The sequence below is a fragment of the Amborella trichopoda genome, chromosome 6, assembly GCF_054954075.1.
Source record: "Amborella trichopoda isolate Santa Cruz 75 chromosome 6, AtrichopodaSantaCruz75HAP2 v2.0, whole genome shotgun sequence".
Lineage (NCBI taxonomy): Eukaryota > Viridiplantae > Streptophyta > Magnoliopsida > Amborellales > Amborellaceae > Amborella > Amborella trichopoda.
Window position 1 is genome coordinate 51757654 of NC_142341.1, and position 27839 is coordinate 51785492.

Here is a 27839-nt window from a genome sequence, read left to right on the forward strand (position 1 = left end):
TGTGATGTATTTTCATGAAACCAATTTTCCTAATCTCGACAGAAACCAAAGAGAGCTTTGCAAACTTCGAGCACAATCAATAGCACACACCAAACAACCTGAGTTCACATCTGACAACCGGAGTGATTTTGACTTGTGTACCAAAGCCGAACGATATTCATTTGTATTCCCTTACCAATGTTACCTGCTTTGGATTTTTGTTTATATGAGGATGTTTTAACCAGGATAATCAAAAGGGGTATCAACTGCATATAACACCATCAAAATAGAACATATAACTACTCTAGAAAGCACTAGAGTACGTAGTTTTAAATTCTCTTTATGAAAAAACAAGTGGGAGTATTGTACACTTTTTCCAGTCTGAAACAATAACAAGGAAAATGAGAATCAACTATTATCATTATGAAATCCTGGAAACATATATATCAAATTGTTCCAAAGGAATATACACACCACAGATAGTGCACATCTCCACTTGGGAAAATTCCACTTTGCAAATATTACCACCGTAATATTTATAGTCTAGCCAATAAAACAAAAAAGAGAATAAGACGATTCCACCATGGATATGAATGGAAGAGCTTGATTACAAACACACACAGATATATGGACATTTAATGAACTATAAATTGTTGAACCACAGAAGCTGGATGCCTAAACTTCAAGGTAAAACATGGGAAGTTGAGCTGATATTTGCCTTTGTGTTTTGTCCAAGTCCCTGTGTTATAAACACAAATCTGGAGTGGAACTTGCATGGAAAACAATTTTGAAATTTATGGGGAGCTGTTGGGGGGGTGGGGGGGGGTAGAGGGTTCGAACCTCCATTCCATCCAAGCTAACCCACCCGCACCCCCACCCCCACCCAATGCCTGCCCCCCTGCCCCCACAAAAAAAAAACACACCCACTGGCCTGAGAGAGAGAGAGAGAGAGAGAGAGAGAGAGAGGATTACAAGCTCACCATATTGCAGGTGAACATGTATGCATCAGATCCTTTTCACTGGCGCACCACTCACTGCCTTTATACTTTGAGCATCTCTGAAGCAAATAAAATGCACGAGTGTAGTACCATTGGGGTAGACTGCAAAAACGCTGCTCCCTATCCTCTTGTTACACAGTGAACATATGCTTTCACTGCTAATCTTAACCATCCTTTTCCTTTCTTTGTAGAGATCCTCCTTCACCTGATACCCATTCCACATACAAATCCTTAGATAACGTCATCAGGAAATATTTCTAAAACGGGTGGAAGTAAGGTACAAGTACCAGAATAATGATAAATCTTTTGAATCGATACATACCTGCAAGTTCTCACTTTGTCTCAGGCTATTGATTACTGCAAAGTTCCGCCGACCTTCACTGGATTTTTTTAAAAGTGGCTCAAGAAACGGAAGCAAATTCTGTCAATATAAATACTTGTTTGTATCAGTCAATGGGGAAAAAAACAAAATTCTCTCTAATGTTCTCTCTCTCTCTCACTCATGTTCTTTACGACAAATAGCTCTAAATAGAAGAAAAGGTCCCCGGGGCTATTTCAATAGTAGGAGCTTATACTCTGAAGGGAAAAAGGCATACTGACAATTAACAATAAGAGTCATTAGTTTTTTGAAATTCTTAAGATATTAGCTTTTTATTAGTTAATAGATATTATCGTATTATTTTCAGAAAAAGATTCAGAGTAAGAAATCCGAGAAGGCGAGAGAGCCGACTGCCAAAGGCAGGGGCACCAGTAGCACAGCAAGTGGGAGAAGTGATACTGACGGGAATGAAGGTAGTGAGGAAGGAATCAGTCCTATTATGCTTGATGAGGCTTTGGAATTGATTGGTTAGAAATGGAACAGTATCAATAGTGCTCTAGTTGTCACCTACAGAGACTTCTTTTTATGAGTTGCACAGTAATTTTTTTGTTTTTAGTTTTTGTTGGATGACTTTATCCCAGGTGCTTCATGGAAGATTAGAACTTCAACTTTTATAGCTAGTTTGGGTTTTTCAGGATAAATCTCAGTGGAAATAAGTATGGAGAGTATTTTAACAGTAAAATATCCCCACATACACACGAGATTCTTTTTTTCAAAATAAGACGTTATAACCTAGAGCAAATGTCATAACCGTGATCTCATACCTGTAACTTGGTCTGGCTAGGCAAAAGCTTAAGAGCCTGAGCACCATTGATCCTGTTCCATCTTTTACCAAGTAAATCCAGGGCCTCATCAAGCATGATAGAAGTGATTCCTTCCTCACTAACTTCATCCCCCTCAATATCACTCCTCCCACTATCAGTGCTACTGGTGCTCTGTCTTTGGTCATGAGCTCCTTCTATCTCTACAATTTTCTTTGACCCTCGGCCTCCCTTGCCTCTACCAACTCCCCCAACTTTTTGACTAACAAAACTCTGAGATGTAACCAAACTCACAATCTTCTTCTCAAACTCCTTGGTGGTTCTTTTGGGGTTGAGATAAATTTGTAGAAGTGTCAGGTATATGTTAGGAGAAGCTTTCAAATTGGTAGAAGCCTGTTCATAGAAGACACGATCACAGTAGGCCAGTGCCAGTTCAGGTTCGTGAAGCTACACCATCAACAGAAAACCTAGGATTAACAAAAAACAGTGAAGCTGAGAAGGCAAAGAACTGAAAAACCAAAATAAGTATCATATAGTCCAATGGACTACTGTTAATACATGGTAATCCAAGGCTATATCCACCACCCATTTTCATCAAATATAGGTTGGAGATAAACGGGATTGGGGCCCTCATGAACATTAACCTGAATACACATAGTCTTCAACCATCCATCAATGGGGATGTATAGTAAGTGTAGCTTGGAGTACCAAAAACATCAGCCAACCTTGTAAACTAATATATTTAAAATCCCGAACTGTCATGTTTAGAACTGAAGACAGCCCATAGGACTTCTAGGAGTGTGAAAAGTAGAATTTGCTCTGTGGTAAAGTCAATTCCAACTTCTAAGGCTCATATGAAAAGGACATTTATGACTAGCCAACAAAAAAAAAAAACAAAAGAGCCTCTTCGCCTCAATGGTGGGTCTGACTTTTTAGTGTCCATTTCACTAGACAGTGATAACAACATAGTACATTGGGCACAGCATCCTTTACCAACAGCAGATTAGCAATTGATACCTTGTGGACGTATAATATAAGGGCTAGTTGGTGTTGCTGCATTTTACCCAGTAACAAAGCACGCTCCTCGTATAGAGCATCGGTAGGAAGGCGCTTTAAAAGAAGTTCTGGGTCATACGCAGAAGTGCTTTCCAAGAAAGATAATAACTTCCTTCTTGTAGGAGAATACACATTTTCATCCCAGTTTTGTTGAGCCACAAGATCATTATATGACTCGAGTCCTTCTGAAAGATAAAGTTGCACCTGTAAAAAGACAGAACATGCTTACAAATCTTGATTTCAGGATGGGCTTTGGCGAAGTAAAAAAAGAAAGGAAAAAAACAAAACAAAACAAAACAAAAGGAGTATAAGGTGAAACAGCCGAGATCTTAAAATTTTGGAAAATGGATCCAAAATTCTTCAGAATGAGAAGCACACTGATGGTATATCGATATCGAGGTTCCTTGACAATGCTGGTAAAACAAATTTTTTGCAGAATCTTTTAATTGAAAGAAAGCATGTTCCTCCCTTTTCCTAACAAGCTACAAAGACGTATCTCTTTATAGGAAAAGGGACCATTATATGCAACGGAAAGGAGAAATCATCTCACCAGCTCATTTTGCAATTTGGCAGGAATACCATTCTCTTTTAGAGTGAGCATATGTTCCAAATATGTGACTTGCATATGCGGGGCATGCCGTTTTAAGTAGGAAGTCACCAACTCTGGAGGGAGGTTTCCTGACAGAAAGAGCTCAATAGTTTGCTCTGGGCAACTTTCAAGTACAGGCGCAGCATATTCCAAGGTAAGCATAGGATCAATCAAGCTAGGAGTCTGCAACAGAATAACCATCAAAGATTCATCCGAAAAAAATAAAATCAAGGCTATTAAGTTTACCTATACAAAATTCTTAGCCTTTTTCATAATAATATACAGTCCTCCAGTAAAAAATAATTTTGTTCCCTCTGCTATGGTTCCAGGACCCTCCCTAAAAAAAACACACACAATGGCAAACCCATCTTGCCTGCCATGTTTAAAATGGCAAAATCTGTTGCCATTCTCCAGACCATATGTTAGGGATTGAGCGCACCAAATGTTAAAGGACCTCGATCCTAACCATTTGGGGATCTCGATCCCGACCTTTTGGGATTTGATCCCAACCTTTTAGGGATCTTGCTCCCAACCTTAAAGAGTATATATGATCTTAGATAGATTAGGAATATATATATACTCTTCAAAATAGGTATCTCTTTACTTATAACTAGCAAGCAACACATAGTTGCATAAAGAAAATCATCAGTTTAGTTGTTATCTTGTTAAGGTTTGGATTGAGATATAAAACATTGGAGATCGAGCTCCCCAAATTTAAACTCCAGACACCTTAACAACCACTTGCCGGAGTGGTCCGCAAAGTTCAGAAAGTTTCTAGGACTAAGCAAGAGGAAGAGGAATAATGAAGTTCAGAACTTGATCTTAATTGTTCATTAAATAAATGTCAATACTTTTTATTTTAAAATTGACCAAACAGAAACTCAGTTATGATATGTGGAAAGTCTGGATTTCAGTAAATTTTCCTCTTCAAAGAGCACAAAAAACTATTTTTCAGCAAGATCCATTACAAAATCCAAAATCTCAGTTTTGGTAATTATTATTTAAAAATTGTAAACCTTGGGGCAAACTAATGGATGATGGGAATCCATTCAACAACTCAGAGCCAGTTGGGCCTCCGATAGGCCTTAAACATGAGATCCTAGTTTTTCCCAAACTAAAGCACAGTCAAAGTAAAAAACCCATCTCTATTCTCTTCCTGAAAATGATATTGAAGAGAATAATGATGTAAATACCTTCAGATAATCAATGATCATCTCTGGAGTATACTTTCTTCCAAGATTTGGCAGGTTTTCATCGGAGCCAGACTCTTGAATCAGTTGATTAAGAAGTTTAAGAGCCTCACGGTGCATTTCATTACGCTGGTACAGTTCTAACAAACCTGAGTAGAACTTCCGTTGTAAAAGAAATTCTTCACATATTTTGATATCACAATAGTTAGGGCTTTTCATTAATGCCAATGCACTTGATCCCTGCCCAGTATGAATCAAAGCTTGGAGAAGAGCGGTATCTAGAATAGCTACCATCTCCCGAGCACCTGAGCTTTTATGGACATGACCACGATTCTGAGGATCACATGCATCCAGTTAGAAAAAGAAATTTCGTAAAACTACGTAAATACCAAAATCCAATGCATTATGGAAAAAACCATTGTCCACTGGGTCATCGCCATCCATTGGATGATGGATGGTGAATAACAAAGAGCGGGACCAAGCAGGTCCGGACATACCCAAATGTTTTACTAAGTATTGATGGACGTATCGAAACGTTGGAGACCACCATTTACATGAACTGTGATAACCCCATGGGCTATGGTTTCCCATAGTTTAGTCGATTGTAGAATACTCTCCCTCATTCCCATACCTTGCCTGAACTCCTTGACCAATGAGAATCTGGAGATGTGCTAGTCTCTTGCACAGCATATGCAACAACCTCCTCTGTTACCTCAGCAGTGGCCCTTTCAATTATACTGTCACGTTTCTTTTGCAAATACTTGATAAGAGCCATGAGAGAGTTGTGGCTTGTTTTCCTATACTCTAGTGTTGCTTTCTCATCTGATTCCAAGGGTTGGCTATTGGCACTTGATGGAGAGGATCCTTCCATTTCATCTGATGCATCAGATGAAGCCCTAGAGAGAAGGTATGCATCTGAAGCTGATTCAAGTGTCTTCTCTGACTCAGTAACAGATTGGCTTTTAGGAATGTCTATTAATGGATATAAAGAAAGCACATATGTAATGTCAACTGGAGATTTTAAGAATTGTTCCATAGCCTCCTCATAGCTCCCATTGTCAAAAAGATGGTGACCATACCTGCACGAACCCGAAAACAATAATATAACAAGGCAATAACAATTCTAAAACCAAGAACAAGGTTGACAACAAGAATCACTAGCCTGTCCCTATTTCTTGGAAGGATCAATAGTTTAAAGATATTGACCACATAATTTAACTTCATTTAAAATGTTTCAAATGATAAAGAAGAAAATTTGACAAGAGTTAAGATAAATATGTGGTACAATCGAATGCACATTCAATGTAGAAATAGCTTATTTCTTCGAATGGCAATTTTAAACTTGCTACAAATTTACATAATCACTTCTAACAAAAATAAAGGAAATGTACACATCAAGTTGTTGGCACCAGTGATATAACCCAACAAGAATGACCACTTCTACAGTATGGGAACCATGAATATTTATACATTTCGATTTCAACATATGAACATGGAATGTGCAGCCTAGAGAAGGACTATGCTGGACAAGAATTTCCAATTAAATGCTCTCTTCTTTTTTTTGAGAATAAAATTTGGACCATTTCTTTATTTGTGCATGTCATCCTCACAGGGGCCATGCTAATCTTCTCTATATCGTTCCAATTTTATCGGATATCTCCGAAGAGACTCCAATTAAATGCTTTTATAAGAAAAGAAGCAAAAACAAGCCTACAATCATGATATCATAAAAACAGAGAAGTTCTTTAAAATATGCTAGACTTCGGAAAATAGAGGGAAATTCCAATTTCAAGCTTCAAAGATTATGGACTCAAAGACTCAAAGGATGCCATCTTCGGGAGTTTAAAACAAGGATATTTTCCATGCAGGTTCAGTTCCCTCCTGAGAAATATAGAGTCCAACGAACATTTTCATTGGTAAATATCAGTATGGAAGAACTCACCCGAGTAAGTCCGACTGGACACGCCCGAGTCATGTACAGCATGAGTCGTATACAAGCCCAAAGAATGGTAAAAAAGAAAAACAAAACTTGTTGAAAAATTAAAATAGTAAAAGGCAAACTAAATTATAAATAGCCTTAAAAGTCTAAAAAGATGGAAAAACAAAATATAACAGATGGAATACTAAAAAAATTGATTTATAGCTGGAAACAATTACGAAAAATCCAGTAAACGAGGGGAAAATGAAAAGTTGAGCATATGATAAGAAAAACTCGCAAAATCACCATCGAAAGCATTAAATTAAACATACTTAAACATTGATTTAGTAAAAAAATATAATCCTCATAATTTCTATTCTCTCTCTGAGTTTGTACCCTGGACTTGGCTCGGCAAGGTGCCAAGCCCAAGTCAACTCAGCCACGTTTTAAAACCTGTAACTTATCACAGGGGATGGGCTAGCAACTAAATGTAAGTTAAACCTTTGAAGTGTCTCCCTGTTTTTGTTCTTTTCATTTTTCCAATATCGGCTCCTTTTCAAAACCCAAAATTTCAGGACCTGACCTTATGAAAAATGACAGTTTCGGAAATTTCCAATAAATATAACACACCTCCAACATCAAGAAACAGATTGAAGCGCAACTTTTGTTTCATTTCTTATGCAGTTAACCATTTCATGTAAATCATTTAAGCTCCTAAAAGAGAGCAAACGATAAAGGGCCATCGTATTAGAACATTAAAAAAAGTAGTCCATCCGGCCATCACATCAATAGAAGTGATTGATGGCAATCAAGATAGAGTTGGACCCACAGATGGGTTATGTCCTGTTCCAACAGAAACCGCTCTCTCTCCATCACTGTCATCACTCCAATGAATAGTGATGGCCCAATGAACTATGCTCTTTCCATTAGCCATTGGATTATAGCATATAATTTTCCCCATTAGGATACCTTGTGATGATGTCGCACTCACACCAAAATTTGGATGATGGTGAGAGGAATGTTTACCGAATGCGAATTGAACCTTCCTTGGCTGCTCGAAGAGTTGAATCCTCTGGGGGAAGTAACTCACATAAAGCCAAAGCCTCTTCAAAGTTGCTAGATGCTGTTAGTTGTACTATCTATGATCCAAAAAGAAAGGTGAATTACTAGCAATAGGAGAAGGGGACATGAACGAAAGAAGAATAATAAATAAATCAGAAATAATAATAGGCTAAGTACTAGACTGGCACAAGACTCGTAACATGAAAAGGTCTCTAGCTATTAACTATACCAAATATCCTAATGAAGATTATTCATAGTAGATGAAGAAACTAATGAGAGAGTCCTGGGTTAGCTTAAAGATAGAATTTTAAACCAGATAGAGCACGACAGCACTTTAGTTCCACAATTTTCAACCAAAAATTCCACTGAGAGTGATTTCGAAAACCATTGAGTAGCTGACAAAGACAAAATGCTCTCAAAGTAGTAGACAGATCAATATCCAGATCCTCAATATCTACATTAAGTGGGTAAGCTTATTCACATTTGCGTTATATTGTTAACATGACCACCATGGCATTAAATGAGTTTATTCACAGTGCATTGCTCAAAGGACAAACAGATAATCCACAAGGATTCATCCACTAAAAACATACTTGTGCATCAAGCCATGAACCTTAGGTGCATGTCATCTTTCTATCATTAATTATCAAAGAAAGACCACAGCACTAAATGAGTTACTTCATAGCACTGTTCTAAGAAAGACAAAAATGTGCAAAAGGAATTCTTGATGATGTTACCACTAGTAATACACCTGTGCCTTAACCTCATGCTTACTTCTTTATACACTTTTTGTTAACTCTCGAAATAAGGACAGACCTGTGCACCGAGGGGAACAGGTAACAACCCATAGACTGAATTCTGTAAAGTAGCTATCACACAGTGCTTGCTTGAAAGAAGACCACGAGCATCTCGGAGAGCAATTGTTTGAACCAACGGATAAGGAGCTCTAAGAGAACGTATCTGCGATAAAAAAAACAAATCCCAACACAAATGACTACCATGAAAAAACATGTTTAGTATGGTTTAACTATAGATCAGATAATTTCTCCTGAACCAATCAAGGGTATCCACCAAAAATCTAATAAGAAAACAGCAAAGAAAGAAATATATATATAAAAGAAAGAGCAAAGGTACTTATACACCAAGCAAAAGAAAAGTTCAGTTCACCTCAATGTGCCTTGGTAAACGAGCAACTGCATACTGCATGTGGATTGCAACAGATCCAGGAGCATCAGACCAACAAATCCTGCCTTCTGGCAACACCTTCCCATTTTGGTCGAAGAGAAATCCAATGTTATCCTGGTATATTCATAAAAGCTATCAACTCATACACCAACGGAATTGTAAGATTTCTATTGTGAAAAGTTTCCAAACAATGGAACACATAAGAAGGCAGAGCAAAAGCCAAATATTTTTAGGGGAAATTAACAGTCTGTATTGAGTAAGATAAAAAAACTATCTACATTTTGCTGCTGTATACGCAAAATTGCTTATGTAACAAAATCCTTGTACAAAATTGGATGGCATAGCAAACCAGCCTGGGAGCTGACCAAGCAGTCCGGGGTGGGAGTCTATAAGTTATTGGGATAAGAGCAGGATCAAGATCAAGATCTGGGGATTGTAAGAGGTTAGAAGGCCCCTATGATTGGGGCTGTCCATATGATGAACGAGATCCATTGAGGATCCCTTTCCTGGTGCACAAGAGCAAGATTCCATAGCAGAATTGCCACCTCAGTTGGGAGATACAGCAGTTATGATTCAGAATGACCAACTGAAAAATCTGTCTCCCCTTGTTCTGCTAATTGTAAGCCTTCACATTAGCTTCTCTCCCCAATGTTTAAAAGAAGCATTCAACGAGCTGATGATAGCTAGGAGGTCAAATAGTGGTTTGTACGAACGAGCGTTGATGTCACTCTTGCACCCCAAGAAATTACATTTTGAGAATCCCCTCCACTAAAACAGAGAACCCCCAGCTGTTATCAAACAGTTTTAAGCCTTCCAAAAGAGCTCGAGCCTCAGAAATGGTAGTGTTTACAATCCAATAGGACCTGAGATTATGAACATACCTGGGATGAGCTTTCTCAAACAGTCCCTTTATCCCTGCCAAGGCCGGGATTGCCCAGTGAACAGCCATCAAAATTACCTTGACAACGCCCAGACAAGGAACGTACCAATGGCTACTTCATTGCTGGTTGCACATGGGCTTTGAAAACAGTATTGTCACTAAAATTTAACATGAAATCCTCCATAAAAAGAAAGCAGGATTCCTTTTGATTCCGCTCCCAAAAAATTACTTTAGCCAAGATGTGATCAAGCACTTTCTCTGCTTGAGCCATTCGGCTATCAAAAATGTGACTATCATCTTCCAACCAGATAAACACATTGTAGCCAGGACCATTGCCCTCCAGAACACGAGGCCCAAGGTAGGGAAGGGAGGGAAAGATGGGCCAGAAACAGCTGTTCGGCCAACATAGGAACCATCCCAAAATCATCCAAACCATTTAAGTAGTCTAGACAAAATTTTACCCTCTTCCAAGCAATGTAGGAAGAGATGATCTATAGTTTCTTCCTTGTTGCACGTGTTGCACTGATTAGGGAATGAAATACATCTACATTGAAACTGATCACACGTGTGGGCCTTTAGGAGAGCACTACCCAATTGAAAGATTGAAGTTTTGGTGGTATGGGGGAAAGCGCAGGCCAGCAGCAGTGTAGAAATGGGATTATGGGCAAGGAAGTTGATGGGGGGAAATTGATAGAACAGTAAAAGTAGCAAGGAGAAACCCTAGGGTCTCTTCCTCACGCCCAATGTAGGTTCAAAAGCCTGGAGCTTTATACCAAATTGATGTAGAAAAATTGAAGGAGCAATTAAAAATCAGCAATAATGGAGAAAAAGCATGACTATAAATCAAGTCTAGAGAAGAACTTTTCTTACATAAAATAAAATTCATACGAATAACATAAGCATCCCATAATGTGACATTCAGCCTTTTATAAGCCTAGGTAACCCTAAAATTAACTTAAGATCCCAGTAAACAATATTATACTCTAAAACATCCCTAAACAATATTAAAAATCTCAGAGATACCCATGTAAACTGTAACCTATGATCAGCACCAATGAATAGGATCTGTAAACAGTACCCATGAATAGTAACTAGTGAATAGTAAAAAAAGAAAAAAAAAAAATAGAACTAAGTGTTGAACACTAACCCCACATTATAATTCTTACAAAATTAACCCTAATAATATGAAATAAAAACAAACACCCACATTCATGAAAATTAAAAAAATAAATAAATTAAATTTTTGAATCACCCAGATCTTTATATCCGTCATTCTCCCCCAGTTGGAGAAAACTCACCCACAAGTTTTTAAATCAGTTAGTAAGAATTCTCCTCTAAACACAAGGTCTCTCTCAGCCCGAATATTGCGCATTGTCATTTGGGCTTGATCCATGAACTATGGGCTACGGGCCTTATCAAAATAGCCCCAAACAAGTTGCTAAGGATTTTGGTTCACCCAACTTTAGTAGCCTACCTTTGTGGGGATGGAATACTCTAATTGGAAACAAGAAAGATCAGCCCTACCATTGGTGAGAGAAAAGAGCTCTGTATGATCGCTGCGTCCTCTTTTACCTCTTCACCATCGCCACTATCGTAATCTTTTTTTTTTTACCACCACTATCTCAGTCGTTACCATCATTGCAACAACGATCACCATTGACTGTAACTTGTTCTTCGTCATAAATAAGAACTCAAAGTTCTTCATTTTCATCCAATGGTCCACCAAAGATATGATCACCTGGCTCTTATCAAAAATAGGATCATTATCAAAGATAAGGGCAATACAAAAGAGAGGATCATCCATTGATTCAAAGAACATTGAATCCAATTGAAGATTGGATCCTTGGTCTCCTTCAAAATTATGCTCTTGTAGATACCATCGTGTATCAAACCATCTACATAACTTAACATGTCATCAGTCCGTTTCCACTCAGTCTCGGACACTGATTCGCACCAATCTCCACGAAAACCCTCACGATTTGGATCTATCCCTATAGATTCCTCTTCATTTAGGGCACATTGTTGCTAGTCTCGCTTACGCAACAACTGTGTAACCCTCTCCATCAAGTTATTGATTTTCTTGCACAATCGTATCAAATCAGCATCCCTATAGCTAAGACTCCCACAATCAGCCATTGCAATCTCTAGCCATCTTCAAACCGAGCTCTGTTACCATGGTTTTAAAATGCGGCCGCATCATGCGGTATGCGGTGGGCTCCGCATTAGAACTGATCGCATATGCGCTTTTGACCTATGCGGCCGCGTATGCACCACATCGTACCTGCATCCCGCATCACACCACATCCCCTTCCGCCGAAATTTTTTTCAATTTTGCCTCTCGGGGAGGGGCAAAATGGTCTATTTGACCATCCAAAAATGGGGAAAACTGTTTGGGGGGTATTAAATCCCCAAAACGATGATTTTCAGCCACTTTTGTGACTTTTTTTCCATCAAATAGAGGGAAAAAAAATATTTGGCGGAAATTTATTTTTCATTCAAAATTGACTCCTAAAATGGATGATTGTATTAAGTTATTAACTATTAACTCTTCTTGAGCTTGACTTTTGGTTTGTAATATCACTGTTTTGTGCTCATGGTTGTTGATGGTTGTGCTTTTGTGCTTATGGTTGTTGATGGTTGTGCTTTTGTGCTTATGGTTGTGCTTATGGTGTAAATTTGTGCTTATGGTTGTTGATTGTTGAATGTTTTATGAAGCTGGTTTCAAGTTTCTAGTTTCTATCAGGGGATAGTGGATAACTGGATACAAAATCTCCGACAGCTAATAATTTTGAAGTTAATCATTAAACTAAAATACCTACTATCACATATATCACCTCTATATTTTTTTCTATGCATTAACCCATTTTTTTAGATTTTTTTTAAAAAAAATACAGTTATTGACCCCATCGTCGCGACGCACCTGCATCCGAGCCACATCGCGCCGCATTGGCCCCCCCACTGATTTTGGCCACATCCCGCATTTTAAAACACTGTCTGATACCACTTGATGCAGGAAGGAAAGGTGGAAAATTAAATCTAGCTTTTTCCCGATCCTCAAACAAATAAAATTCAGCAATAAAAGAGAAAAAGCATGGCTATAAATCAAGCTAAGAGAAGAACTTTTTTCTTTCATAAAATAAAAATTATTTTAATAACATAAGCTTCCCATAATGTGACATCCCACCTTTTATAAGCCTATGAAACCTAAAATTAACTTAAGATTTAAGTAAACAAAATTTAAAACTCTAAAATACCCCTAACGTTCATTCCAATAACACAAGTCCCAAGATGTGACATCCTACCTTTCCTTCTGCACCAATTTGGTATCAAATCTAGTTCGAAGATGGTTAGAGATTGCGATGGATGATCTTAGCCTTAGGGATACCGATCTCATTCAAATGCGTAAAAAACTCTACTTGACAGACAGGGTACATAGTTGTTGTGCAAGAGAGAACAACAACAGTGTGCCCTAAACAAAGAGGTCTATACAGGGATAGATCCAAATATTGAGGCTTTTTATGGAAATTTGTGTGAATCTAAGCCCGAGTTTGAGTTGCAACAGACCAATAATAGCATGTCAAACTACAGATGGGTTTGATGCGCGATGGCAATGATGGGAGAATAATTTTGAAGGAGAACAATAAGGATCCAATCTTCAATTGGTTTAAATATTCTTTCAATCGACGGATGGTCCTATCTTTGATAGTCATCTTATTTTTGATAAAGAATCAGGTGATCATGTCTTTGATGTTGATCCTATTTTCGATGAACCATTGGATCAAAACGAAGAACTTAGAGTTCCTATCTAACAAGTTGCAGACGATTGTGATGATTGCCCAACGATGGTAATGATGGCGATAGTGGTGATGGCGAAGAGGGGGCAACAACTATGACCAACTCTTTTCTCACACCAATGGTAGTGCTGACCCTTCCTATTTCCATTTTGAAGATTCCACCCCACAGATACATGCTACTACAGTTGGCTGCACCAAAACCTTCAACAATTGATTCGAGGGTATTTTTAATCAGACCCACACCACAATTCACAGGTCCCAGAATTAAGCCCCAATATCAATGTGCACTATCAAGTTAAGAGAGACCTTGTGTATAGAGGAGGATTTGTATTAACCAATTTCAAAACTTGAGGGTGACCATTCTCCAGCCAAGGGAGAATGTTGGAGATCAAGGGTTGGGGATTCAAAAAATTTATTTTATTTTTAAATTTTTATTTTCATGGATGTGAGGTAACATTTTTTTTTTTTGTTAGGGTTAATTTTTTAGGAATTATAATGTGGAGTTAATCTCCAACACTTAGTTTCTATTTTTTTTTTCTTCTTTTTGTTTTTGTTGTTCAATGGTTTCTATTCATGGGTGCTGCTCATGTGTCCATTTCAACAGTACACTTCATTGGTTACTGTTAACATGGGCATTTCTGAAATTTTTAATTTTTTTTAGGAGTATTTTAGAGTCCTAAATTATTAACTTGGATCTTAAGTTAATTTTAGGGTTTTATGGGCTTGTAAAAAGTGAGACATCACATTATGGGAAGCTTATATTATTGGAATGAATTTTATTTTATGAATGATGTAAGTTCTTCTCTTGGCTTGATTTACAACCACATTTTTCCTTCATTATTGCCGATTTGAACTTGTTTTAGGTTCGGGAAAAAGGTGGATTTAATTTCCCACCTTCCCTTCTCGCATCAAATTAAATATCCATGTGAACAATACCTATGAATAGTATCAGTGAGTAGTACCCAAATTAGTAACCAATGAATGGTAAAAAGAAAAAAAAAAAATAAGAACTAAGTGTTGGAAATTAACCCCACATTATAATTCTTAAAAAATTAACCCTAACAAAAAATAAAATGTACACCCACATCCATGAAAAAAAATTTTAAAAAATAAAATTACGTTTTTGAATAATCCAATTGTTGATCTCCATCAAAAGCGGTAAAAGCAGGTCACCATAAAAGTAACACTTGGGAAAGGGTCAAAACCATCTTATCTCAACCAAGGCGAGGAATATAAGTCGCCTTGAGAATATCCAATGCAGAAATAACATCAGATATCTTTTTAGTCCATTAGGTCCCTCCAGAATTTTGGCCCAACAACTTCATAGGATTAGGCCACCATATCCCCCTGGTCCAATGCCCGTAAAAAGTCTTGGGTAGAGTGACTCCAAAGTAGAGTCCTCAAGCCACAACACTTACCATGGGTTAAAGCAATCTGTTGTTCTCACCCTATATCTTATGTTTGGTATGAATTTTGGGTGTTGTTCTCACCTTATATCTTATGTTTGGTATGAATTTTGGGTGTTGTGCTCACCCTATATCTTATGCTTGGTAAGAATTTTGGGTGTGCCACAAGTACACCTTTCCATGTACCCCAAGCATTCGCACTAGTTGAGCCCCTAGGCAGCAACCTAGTATTTCTAGGTCGTACCTATTGAGAACCACTTGTTGCGACGGGTGATCCTCTTGAGATGCACACTGCCACCAACACTTGCCAAATAGCATTGACCTCTCTTAGTCTCGTAATATCCAAGCCCCCCTCTTTTATCGTTTGCACATCTGATCCCAAATAATTTGATGAAATATATGTTCTCCACCTGCAGAAGACTACAGAAGATCTCTCATCACGTGCTCTATACAATTTGCAAAGGCAGCCAGCATTCAAAAGTGCGACATATGAAAGACTACCATATTTTCTAGAGTCGCCTTAGCTAAAGTAATAATTCATCCCCCTAAGGGACAAAGTCCTGGTTTTCCAGGCAAAATGTCTACAAACAACCTTCACCACTGCATCCCGTAAGGCTTTGCATGGTTTGCTAGTACAGAAGGAAAAGCTCAAGTACTTCCAGGGGAATATGTTGACACCACAGCCCAGCATTTTTTCCAACTCTCTTTCTTTGCAGGTGACTAACACCAATCAATTTGGACTTCTCCATGTTTACCATGAAAATCATGTATGCTTCGAACAACCTAAGAAACAGCCACAATTTATCCACATGTTGTCGTTCGACATCACAAAATACCAATATGTTGTCTACATACTGAAGATGGGAAATTGCAGGCTCCCATGAACTCCCTTTGAAAGTTTGCAACAAGTCTAGATTGTACATCAGGGAGACTGATTGACTAGACATCCGAGCCATAATAGTGAAAGAAAACAAGGATAGAGTCTCATTGTCAGAGCCCTCTAAAGGCTGTGGAGAAAGTTTTGAGGGTTCCATTGATGATCACAAAAAACCACAATAAAGATAACCCCCAATCCAAGCTCTCCATTTGCTTCCAAAGCCCATATGTTCAAGTAGATCCCAGTTACATGGTCATAAGCCTTCACCCAATCAATTTTAAGAATAGGCTCAGGCCTTTTGGCTTGAGATCATGTATGGATCACTTCTACTATGAGAGAGCACTTGCTCATGTTTTCTCGATCCTCTACAAAAGTGCCTTGAGTAGATATGTTGACATGGTTCAAAACCGCCTGCAATTGGAATGCTAGTACCTTGGATAGAATTTTGAATGCATTGTTCAACATATTTAATTGCTTGAAATCTTAACTGCTTCAAATCCTGCAACCGTTCTACCCCCTCCACTTTAGGAATGAAAGCTATGAAGGTGGTGTTCACGTCCAGAATCATCATTTCCCGATGAAAGAACTTTACGACGCGGGAAAGCACATTGGGAGCAAAGTTTATCCCATAACTTCTCAAAGAAAGCCATGGGAAATATTGTCCGAGGCCGGTGCCTTATCCTGGCCAAGGTCAAATAATGCTTCGCATATTTCTTCCTCAGAAAAAGGTCTCTCAAGCCACTCGGATCCATCCCCTGGCAGTTAAAATAAAAAAAAATGTTCAATATCCTACACCATCTCTGGCTTGGGCCAAAAAACAACTTTTAAAAATAACCAATTATTACCCTTTTGATCACTTGGGTCTTCATGGATCCAAGTGCGCTCTCTGATTTGGAGGATTGTATATGCCCTACTACGACAATTTCCTGTTTTGTGGGAGTAGCTTGTGTTTCTATCCCCTCACAAAGCCATTTTCACAGGAAGCTCCCAATAAATTTCTTCATGTTTAAAGATGTTTCTATAGTTCAGTGTTATCAAGACCAAGCCAATCATTGTATCGGTGACAGCCTTAGTCAAGTCCAAGTTCGTTGAACTACATAGTTCACTGGTCAGACAAGTCTAAAATTTAAAAGAAATTGGTCAAAACCATTTTGAACTGGCCAATACCCCCTAGTCTCTACTGACCGGTTCAGACCAATTTTTTACAAATTTAGTGCTCCCTCAGGCTTGAGACCCCCCAAACTGACCGGTTGGGGCACCATTCACCAATTCCCATTCCAGACCGACCAGCCTGAGCCAGTCTTAATTACATTGCCATAGCGATTGTTTGCCTCCACCCTTCTGGCCCTTTCTCCTGAATCTAGCTCCCTAATCACCTCCTTTAACAAATGTCTTCTCTTCCAAAAATTTCTCTGCAGATTGCGTGCCCACTGACTACAGTTTTTCTTTGAGCAATTTTAGCATTTCAACCAATCTAAACCCAAGCCAACCATGGTCTTCAAACAATGAATGGGAATCAGCTGGCTCAATTGTGCTTCCTCTTAATCAATAATTCAAATCTACGTGGCCTAGTGTCAAGCCCCAACTTGGTGCATGCATGATGGTCAAGGGTGCAATCAGGGAATCTCCCTTGGCTAATTCACTAACCAGCTATCTAACCTCTCGCACAAGCGCCATGCACTTATGCTACTTGGCATCTAATAGCGCCAACTCATGGCGGGCCAATAATTTACACATACACTCCTATTTGGGGTGGAAAGTCAAGCCTTGGGTTGAGTGGATGGCCGCGACAGACAAGGGTTGTCAGAAGCATGGTGCGTGAAGGCTGGAGCGCGATGACCTTGTGGTTACACAAATGGACAGTGGGTAGTCAATGACCAGGCTGCCCAGACTGGGTAGGTGCTAAATTTGAATTAAATTAAAAAATTGAGCAGTGCAAGTTAGACCAAAGATTCGTAAAACGGTCAAGACATAGACTACTAGAAAGATGGAGACGCTTACACGACTTTCCCAGACTGACCAACCATCTAGCCTCACCCTGAGACATGACTTGAAAGTGGAAGTTGAACCTGTGGGATGTTGTAACTGACCTAGTGATGGACTCTTGTAACCGCCCAGGAGGTGGGTTGCATGGCTAGCTGCCAGATGCCCTAGACCAAGCCATGTGCCATGGCTGGTCACCACCTGCAATCCATGTGAATAGAGTTGCTTGTAATTATGTATCTATATATAGCAATGGCTCAAACCCTTGGTGGGCATTTGTGGCAGTACACTTCGTAATTGTATAGCTTGAATTAACTGAGATATGGCCCTTAACACATTTGTCTTGCAATGAATGAGAGTGTGATGTGTGTTTTCTTACTTGGTGCACATTAAGGAAGGCTGAACTTGACCCTTAGCTACTGGTAGAGCGTCAAGGCCGCAGGTCGCCAAGTGAAAGAATTGGCACCGCAACATCTAGCACCATTGAACCCGGCTCAATATCAAACAGGATAGGGGTATGGTTTGAGTTGGTACAACTGTGTTATGTACCCCTAAGAATAACTCCTCCCATTCTAGGGAAACCGGATAAGATACGACCAACCCAATGCTTGGACCAGGTAAGTTGAACCATTCAACAAGAGGTCTACCAGATCATCATCATCTGAGCCTTTTCACAACTCTTTGAGGTCAGTTACATGAATCGTGTTTCGCCATTCTCTCTACCAAGGGCTATCCATCAATGAGACCATAAATCACCATAAATCTTTTCATTACTTCTATCTAGCTCTAATTCTATGGGTCACATCTTCCTCAATCTCTCTAATCTCATGGATTAATGACCCAAGATATCAAAAATAATCTCTTATAAGTACGTTTTTTTAAAAGAAGAATCTCTTATAGGTACTTCTCGGACATCAATTTAACTAATTCCTTGTTTCTATACCTATTATTATTAAACTTTATTCTATACATTATGCCTTAGTCCAACTAATTTTAAAACATTTATATTCTAGAGCATCCATCTAAAGCCTTAACTTTACATTAACACCATCTCTAGTCTCATCAATCAAAGCTATGTCATCTGCAAACAACATACAATACAGTACTTCATCCTGTACATGCCTAGTCAACTCGTCCATAACCAAAACAAAACGATAAGGCCTCAACGCTAACTCCTAATGTAGGCCTATTGTCACTAAATACTTACTTGTCTCTTCACTAGTTAGTGTTCCCTCGTACATATCTCTCACCGTATTAATCTATTTTGTTGAGACTCATTTATTTTAACACCCACCAAATTAATTCTCTAGGTATCCCATTGTATGCTTTCTCTAAATCAATAAAGAACACGTGGAGGTCTTTTCTCTTCCCCTTGAACGTCTCCATTAATTGCCTAAGTAGGAAAGTAGCCTCAATTATTTGCCTCCCTAGCATAAAACCGAACTAATTTTTTGATACACTCATTTCATATCACAGTCATTACTCGATCACTCCCTCCCACAATTTCATAGTGTGGCTCATAAGTTTGATCGCTCAATAGTTTATACAATTCTGTATACATCCTTTGTTCTTATAAATAGTTATCACAATATTTTCTCTCCATTCATTTGGCATTATCTTTGTTCTCAAAACCTTATTGAACAACTTGGTCAACCAAGATATGCCAATCTCTCCCAAGCACTTCCAAACCTCTATAGGGATACCATCTGATCTTAAAGCCTTTCTTATCAGCATCTTTCTCAAGGCTTCTTTCACTTCAGATATCTTAATCCTATGAAATGTATCTATGATCTCTGACCTCATTTATGTCAAAAGTTCCTCCTAACGTTATGCTTCCATAGTCGTTGTCATTTAGTTATCTTTGAAAATAAATTCTCCAACTTTCATTGACCTCATCATCCTTCACCAAGATCCTCTGATCCTCACTTTAATGCAGTTAATATGATCTAGATCCCTACACTTCCTATTCACATTTTTGCTAATTTGAAGACATCTTTTTCACCTTCTCTTGTCCCCAATTTATTATATAGATCAGCATATGCCTTTATCTTAGCTTTACTTAAAATTTTCTTAGCATTTTTCTTAGCATTTTTATATTCTTCCAAGTTTAGATCATTTTTATTCCTTTGCAAAGTTTTGTACAATGATTTTTTTCGCTTATAGCCTTTTGAACCTCATCACTCCACTACCAAGTTTCCTTATCTGAATGTCATGATGTATCCCATATGATATAAATAAAATCTGAATAAGCTAGCCGTGATATGGCCATTTCAGTTCTTCTCATGCACCACCTTGAGGTATTGAAGTCCCCTCCAATATATCAGAGAAACGAGGCCAATGAAGCTACTCATACCTAGTTCAGTGAAAAAACCTCCCTAAAGGTCGGTCTATTTAGACAAGAAATCGTTGTGAACTTCCACTGAAGACCATTCAAGACTGATGAAGGTGACTGAGACTGAATAGTCTCCAATGATAACAAAGATGACAATAAGAAAATGCTTTGGTCCTAGAGGACCCAAATGCCTACTAAGGTTCCATGTGCACATAAAGGCCTTCCATTGGCAGGGGAGCCTCCCTCATACTCAGTGTGCGAGGGAAGGGGCTACCAATTTGGTTTCCACAAGTGTAAGTACCTGGGGCTGACAACTTCGTGCAAAGGCAGAAATGGCATTTTTCTTTGCCGACTTACCAAGAACCCTGATATTCAATATCAAGATCTTCCTTGGTAAAAGTGGTTGGGGGAGGCCAGACGTCTGGGTGAGCATTAGGGTAGAGTTCATGCAGGGTGGATGAACCAGGGGGGCTGATTTGAAGCCGCAACCTTCTCGTAGGTCTTGCGCAAGACGCAAATAAGTTCTCTGCAACCTCTCCCTTCGCTTTTACCTTTTCCTTTAGCATTATTCTTGCTGGCTTCGCTGATTTCTTCCACAAGACTGCTGTAGGAGAACCCCAAGAACTTGCAGAGCTTGTTCGATGTCTCCCTCCGCTCTTTCCAGTCACTCGACTTCATCGGAGTCCACAAAATAATAGGTTCTACGTCTAAACAAGAGGAGACTTTTGTTTCAGCTGCCCAAGGTAGGAAGTTGAGCAGATAAGGGTCGTCAGAAACTCCTAGGCCATGTCACACAGAGAGAGGAACCTGCACTAGAGGAGCTAAGCTGGGGCCACTCATCTGGGGTGGAGGGAAGCAAAGTTAGGACAAAGATTTCATCGAGAGAGGGGATAAAAGGGTGGCCAAGTCAGGAAAAAGCAGATTGAGGGAAGGGATAGATTAAAAAGAGCAAAAGTCAAATATTGCATTCATAATTCTTGAAAGCTGCATATAACCCATCCAATTCAGTTCAGATAGGTTACAATTTTCTTGTGAATATTTCAATTTATCTAAACAAAGGTTCTTTCTCTTTCTCAAAAATTCAGTCATTGGCTCACTATGAGTAAAATTCAACCCTTTCAGCTTCAAAAGAATTGGTAAACGATCACAAATAAAGATTCTGAAGATACACATGAAATAGCACACACCAAGCACAAAGGCCACTTTCAAACTCCAGAAAACATAACATTTATTTTTTGGGGTTATACATGTGAAATAATCAAAACACCAGAAAACCCGAAAAACTAAAATGAAAATTATAGAAATGTAGACGCTCTAAGAAAATGGAAAAACAAGGAAAATAAGGTTTTGAGTACCCTTCCCAAGAGAAGCCCTCCGGAAGGAAGGGGAACAACCGATGGTGGAGCAATCCTTCCACTTGTAAAAACCTCGGTGAGTAAACTGTTGGTGGTGTTTAGTATCATGTATTCTCTCCTAATTCCCAAACAAATATTCTCACCACACCATCCCATCGACTTAACCATATCAAGAACATTGAACTCTTTCAATTCTATAAAGTCTCGTCCTCCTGATCGAAAGAGAAGAATGCAGAATCAACATCATAAACAAAAATGAAGAAAAAAAAAAGGACAAAAGAGAGATAACCAGGGCGGGGGCGGAAGGGGGGAGAGCGAGAGAATAATACAAACCGACCACACCATGAATCTATGACATCAAAGCAAGTAAATTGTTCTCTTGAAAATAAATAAATTGCATGAAAAAATAAAGCGTAACAAAATCCCATTCCAAGGATAGGAAAATGAGGAAAAACCCAGTGAAATTCCAAAATTCATCTCCCAAATCCATCTATAACTAAGAAACACAAACAGAATCTTGGCCAACATATCACCAACAAGTGGAAACTAGATCAATATGATATAGAAATACACATTAAAAGAAGAAACTACAATATGGAGAGTGATAAATTTGATAAATATAATTTATTGGTAAAATTATACCAATGTAACTCAACTAAAAAAAAAAAAGAGTAATTCAGTGGGGATTCTTTGGGCACCCACCTTTTGGTGAGAATGGAGTGAGAGACTTTATCATGGGGCTTGTTAGTACTATCGCCAAGGCCCTAGCCCATTCTCGATGTAACTCAACTAAACCACAAACATAATACAGTATGATTGACTCCCAGAAGTTTAAATAATCATTACTTTAGAAAATAGTCAAGCTCTCAATATATTGTTGTTCACAACAATGAAGCTCATCTGCTAGAATTGAATATAACACGGCACAATAATAAAAGAACAATTGTTTCATGCAGGCTGAACCGCATTTCTACAATATGCGGTCCAAAGGTATAAAGCATTCATCTTTTAAGATGGATAAAATAGGTGGTCCATCTAAAAAAAATTGCACCTAATGTTCCAAATGTTTTCTCAATATAACTATTATTGCTAGTTTTCAAAACTGATTTATTTTTTCATATTCATGATCTTCATGTTAAAAGATTATATATTCTGTACAAATTAGGATCAAATTATATTTAAAATATATATTTATTGCCAAGCCCACATTTCTACATTTGCAAGCGCACGCTAACCGCGTCCATAATAAAAAAGTATGGTTGGAAAAAATCAAAGACATAGCAATGTAGAAAAAGGATGTCATTTTACTCAAGCCAAAATAATAAATCATCTAAAAATAAATAAACCACTAATATCAAATATAAGGGAACATTTTTATTCTTTTTAGCTTTTCTTTTTTCCATTTCCATTTATGTACAAGGATGGGTTTCTAAAAGGGTTCTCTAAGGTTGAGTAGATGGGTCATTTATTAGCATATTAAATTCTATAATATAAAAAAGGGAAATTCCAGGAAAATTGCATTTTTTTATAAGGATTGAAAATAATTCCCTATAGTTTATATTTGGGCTCAAGCCCAACTTTTCGAGAACATGTATTTTATTTAAACTTTATTCTTTTATGTTTATCATATTAAGCTCAAATTTCAGGGTTACTAAAATACCACTTACAAGTTTCAGGGTTATTTCGGCCATTGTTTCTTTCAATTTATTTTCTTTGTATTTTTATGAGTGTTGTGATGGTAAGAAATTTGGCCAGCCCAAATTTGAGCTTAATCAAGGTATAAGATAAAAATCCAAAATTAAAATACCATATGCTTCTAAAAGAGTCGAACTTCAGCATAAAATAGAAAATAAAGAGGACTATGAATTCCAATATAAAAGATCAGGTTAGTATAAGGCGCCCTCCTCATATTGTAAAAGTAAAAATGCATATCTAAAATTTGCTCAGATATATAGTTCCAACATCGAAAACCTTACAATGGCTTGAAGGTCTATTTTTATCCTTAATTATGAAATTTAAAATTTCAAATATAGTATAAATTGAGCAGATCTATAAACACATAAAAGTTGTGAAAATAGAAGGTCCAAATAACTTGTTACAAGAAAATTCTTTTCATGTGATTTGAAGTATCCCATACTGTTATCTCATGACCACATATGCAATCCCCATCATGACAGTTATCAACTGTCCACTCAATGTATTGATCTGTAATGTCTCACTCTCTCCATCACCGTTGCAATGACCAATCCAACTACAAAAAAACCTCATGATCACATAGCCCCTATGATCTTGAACTAAAAGAAAAACATTCCCTCACCTTCTAAGCTCTCTCTCTCTAATCCAACTACAAAAAAACCTCATGATCACATAGCCCCTATGGATCTTGAACTAAAAGAAAAACATTCCCTCACCTTCTAAGCTCTCTCTCTCTCTCTCTCTCTCTCTCTCTCTCTCTCTCTCTCTCTCTCTCTCAAATCACTTTTAGATAGAGAGGAAAACGTCATCATGATCTTTGTATGTTAGAGAGAGAAAGATTGCAAAAATGTAATCATTTTGACATACCAAGGCCTATTTTGGAAGACAGAGAGAGAGGAGGTGATATAATGGCTTTTTTTAATTTTGTGTTACTGTGTTTTTAGGTTTGGGATTATTTTGGATTTCTAGTTTCCTTTAGGGGTACTTGTGTTTTTTTAGTTCTAGAGATTTAAGAGGCAAAATTAGAATATCTAATATTAATTAGAAATTCTTAAGGAGCAAGTTAGGATTTAGAGTTCATTGCTTGCATAAATATGTAAATATTGGATCAAGAAAAAAAAGAGAAGAAAAATATATTTTGAATCCTGTGAAAATATTTTTTTTGGGGTGAACTCCCATGCAAACCCTAACTGATTGTATAATCTCTCAACCTTTATTATTTCTTTCTATTTATTCCCCATTTTCCTTGCATCAATTGGTATCATAGCCAGTAATTTCATCAATCACAATGCCACTAAAACCGCTCTTGCAATTGAGGAAGTATTGCCACAAGCCATAGAGCTTGTGAATCAACAAATGAAAAAGAGCACGTATCAACAAATGAAAGAGAGCACGTATCAACAGATTAAAGAGAGCATAAATCAAGCCATGATATATATTCAAGGTGAGATACATGGAATTCGAGACGAGATCAATGAAAATAAATCAACAATTGCAATTGTTAGAAATGTGGCTCATCAAGAAGAGGGCGCGTGCAACCACGTAGATCTGGCAGGAAATCTTAATCTTCAAGATCAAATAAAGAAACTCCTTGAATATTTGGATATGAAAAGCACTAAACATTGCAAAATAGGTTGAAAACAACCCAAAAATGTAACAAATTTTGAAATCAATTGTGAAGAAGAAGAAGACAAGCACATGAAATACTCCCCTTTGAGCTTCGAAGGAGAAGTCAATATTAAATTGCTATTCCAAAGTTTGGTATTCCATAATTCCACTACAAGTTGTACACTAAGTGTCTAATTAATTAGTTCACTGAAGAAGATAAAAATGATTGGACTTCATCACCAATTTTCAAGAAGGCCTCTAAAGAATATGATGAATTCAACAAGCTCGAGGTCGAGATTCTCTCAACCTTGGGAGATTGGGTTTTTAATTTGTTATGTTACTAATTTCTCGATTTTAGGTTTGAGGATATTTTGGATTTCTACTTTCCTATAGGGGATCTCGAGATTTTATGATAAAGTATCTCAAGACTAATTTACTAGGTGTTGAAAAAGAAAGGAGTCTTCAGATACCTTATTAACTTGGTAAGAAATATGTATGAGGGAGCACTAACTAGTGTGCGAACAACTAGTGGATAGACTAGTGAGTTTCAAGTGACAATAGGTCTACATCAGGGGCAACGTTGAGCCTATACCTCTTTATCCTAGTTATGGACGACTTAACTAGGCACCTATAAAAAGAGGTATTGTGGTGTATGTTGTTTGCAGACGACATAATTTTTATCGATGAGACCCGAAGCAGCATAAACACACAATTTTGGAGGATGCTTTAAAATCTAAAGGTTTTAAAATTAATTGGACTAAGACAGAGTAAATGGAATGCAAGTTTAGTAATAATAAACGCAAAGACGAAGTAATTAAGATTGATGGCCAAGAGATACCCAAAAAAGCACACTTTCGATATTTTGAGTCAATAATCCAAGAAAATAAGAGATTGAGCAAGATGTTGCACAGAGAATTAGAGTTGGGTGGGCGAAGACGAGATATGCAAACAAAGTTTTATGTGATGTTGCATACCATCAAGCTGAAAGGGAAGTTTTATAGTATAGTTGTGAGGGCGAAAACACTAGCTTTGCGTTATGGGCATAATGTTAGGCCGTAAAAAAACAACCCATAAGATAAGTGTAGCTGAGATGAGGATGTTGAGATAGATGAGTGTCAAGAGAAAAAAGGATAGAATTTGTGAAATGAATGCATTAGGGATAACTTATGTATGGCTCCAATAAGCAATAACATGAGATAAAAGTAGACTTAAGTGAAACAACCATACGTAGTACAATAATAAAAAGTGAGCGTTAGTTCAAGTGGAAAGCTAAAAGTTGACGAAGGGATAGGGCCAAAAAGACAAAAAGTGAGAGTTAGTTCAAGTGGAAAGCTAAAAATTGATGAAGGGATTGGGCAAAAAAGACATGGTTGGAAGTACAAAGGGGTAAGGCAAAAAAGACATGGTTTGGTTGGAAGTACGAAAGGTTAGGGCCCAAAAGACATGATTGCAAGTAGTGCAAAAAGATATGAGGACTTATTGCTTCATTAAGACTACGGTGAGTACAGTCTTTGATAGAGCAGAATCATAGACCAAAATTTATATAGCTAACGCCAAATAGTTGAAAAAAGAATCGATTATGATTAATTTTCTTTCTATAAAGCCCTTTTTTTTTTTTTTTTTTTTCCTTAGAAATTTGAGAGGTAAAATTGAAATTTGGGGTTCTTTTCAACCATTGGAGAGAGAGACTTCATTTTGAATTTGTGAAAATATTTTTTTTAGGTGGACTCCCTTGCACATCCTAAGAAAAGGCCCTTTATTATTTTATTTTATTTTTCTGATTGTATAATATCTAACCTTTCTTATTTTCTTTTATTTTTCTGATTTATTTGTTTTATTCGCTCCCTTCCAATAGAGGAAAATTGGGAAAGAAGGAGAGAGAAAACAAGCTTATCTAGATCAAGGAATCAAGAGAGATGAATCCTGTGAGAAAGACACAGGCCATCTAAAGAAGAAATTAAGGGAATGAGAGGGTAAGACTAAATATTGTGTGAGTCTCTCTCTCTCTCTCTCTCTCTCTCTCTCTCTCTCTCTCTCTCTCTCTCTCTCTCTCTCTCTCTCTCTCTCTCTCTCTCTCTCTCTCTCTCTCTCTCTCTCTCTCTCTCTCTTACCTTCGAACCTGTAAATGACCACTTTCTTCTGCCTCCCCATACACAACATCCCCCTCCTCTCGTCCCAGCTATAAACATTCACCCCTTTTCCCTTCGCCAAAATGCCCCCGGCCTCAAATCCAGGTAACCTGTGAAACCCTAACCCCTCACTCGACAACCAGACCAACACCTTCCCATTCTTGATCACCTCCATTGATATCAAACCCTTCCTTGAAAACCCTGAAATCGATCTCTCCAGAGCGTAGGGCGTCCCTGCCACCCCAGCCCTAGATGATGGGGGATCATTGGAGATGGACGGCTGTGATGACTCGGGAGGGGGGGCGTAGATGCGAAGGGAGCAGTCGATGCAGGAGATGAGCAGCTTGGAGTCCCATAAGCCCACACACTCTACGGTGGAAGGGCAGTCCTTGATCAGTTGCAGGGAATCGTAGGCATTGTGCACCATTTTTAGAGAGAGAGTGATTTGGTTTCTATCTCTAGAAGATGATGATGAAGAGATGGTCTATTCTCTTTGCTGTTGTAAAAAGATGGAGAAGGGTATTATGGTTTGGACCCGGTTTCCATGCGGCCAAGCCCTATGTAGAAATACGGGCCTCTTAATAAATCTATTTTTGAGATGGATTTTAAGACTTAATTTTTAAAGACATATAATCTTTAACCTGGAGATCATAAATATGAAAA

General features: G+C 38.0%; 1 protein-coding gene and 1 non-coding gene across 6 annotated transcripts; both read right to left on the reverse strand.

The window, feature by feature from the left end:
* Positions 1 to 369: 369 nt before the first annotated feature.
* Positions 370 to 27671, reverse strand: EMB2754 (Vacuolar sorting protein 39). Of its 5 annotated transcripts, none has more exons than XR_016057374.1 (13): positions 27159 to 27671; positions 21745 to 21956; positions 9100 to 9231; positions 8749 to 8892; positions 7897 to 8009; positions 5584 to 6031; positions 4956 to 5285; positions 3724 to 3945; positions 3135 to 3377; positions 2121 to 2584; positions 1300 to 1398; positions 960 to 1182; positions 370 to 718 (listed from the first exon to the last, which is right to left on the reverse strand). XR_016057374.1 is itself a non-coding variant. In XM_088869244.1 (13 exons), exons 1-12 carry the CDS (start codon positions 27601 to 27603, stop codon positions 985 to 987), a joined length of 2976 nt encoding a protein of 991 aa, XP_088725370.1. In that variant the 5' UTR covers positions 27604 to 27671; the 3' UTR covers positions 370 to 718; positions 960 to 984. The 5 variants fall into 5 exon arrangements, 4 of the variants coding, with proteins under 4 accessions (XP_088725370.1, XP_006858768.1, XP_088725372.1 ...); XM_088869244.1 differs by having other exon boundaries at positions 2121 to 2510; XM_006858706.4 differs by having other exon boundaries at positions 2121 to 2564.
* LOC148781863 (U6 spliceosomal RNA) lies at positions 6521 to 6621 on the reverse strand. Its single transcript, XR_016058719.1, has one exon. It is a non-coding gene; the product is annotated as a U6 spliceosomal RNA (small nuclear RNA).
* Positions 27672 to 27839: the final 168 nt, after the last annotated feature.

Bases quoted from the DNA above. Each gene is read 5' to 3' on its own strand.
- EMB2754 (XM_006858706.4), bottom strand. From the start codon at position 27,603: ATGGTGCACAATGCCTACGATTCCCTGCAACTGATCAAGGACTGCCCT. The intron at 9,232-21,744 runs GTACTCAAAACC...TGAATATACCAG, and splicing joins GAGGGCTTCTCTTGGGAAGG to GATAACATTGGATTTCTCTT. The intron at 5,286-5,583 runs GTATGGGAATGA...TGTGATCCTCAG, and splicing joins GGTCAAGGAGTTCAGGCAAG to AATCGTGGTCATGTCCATAA.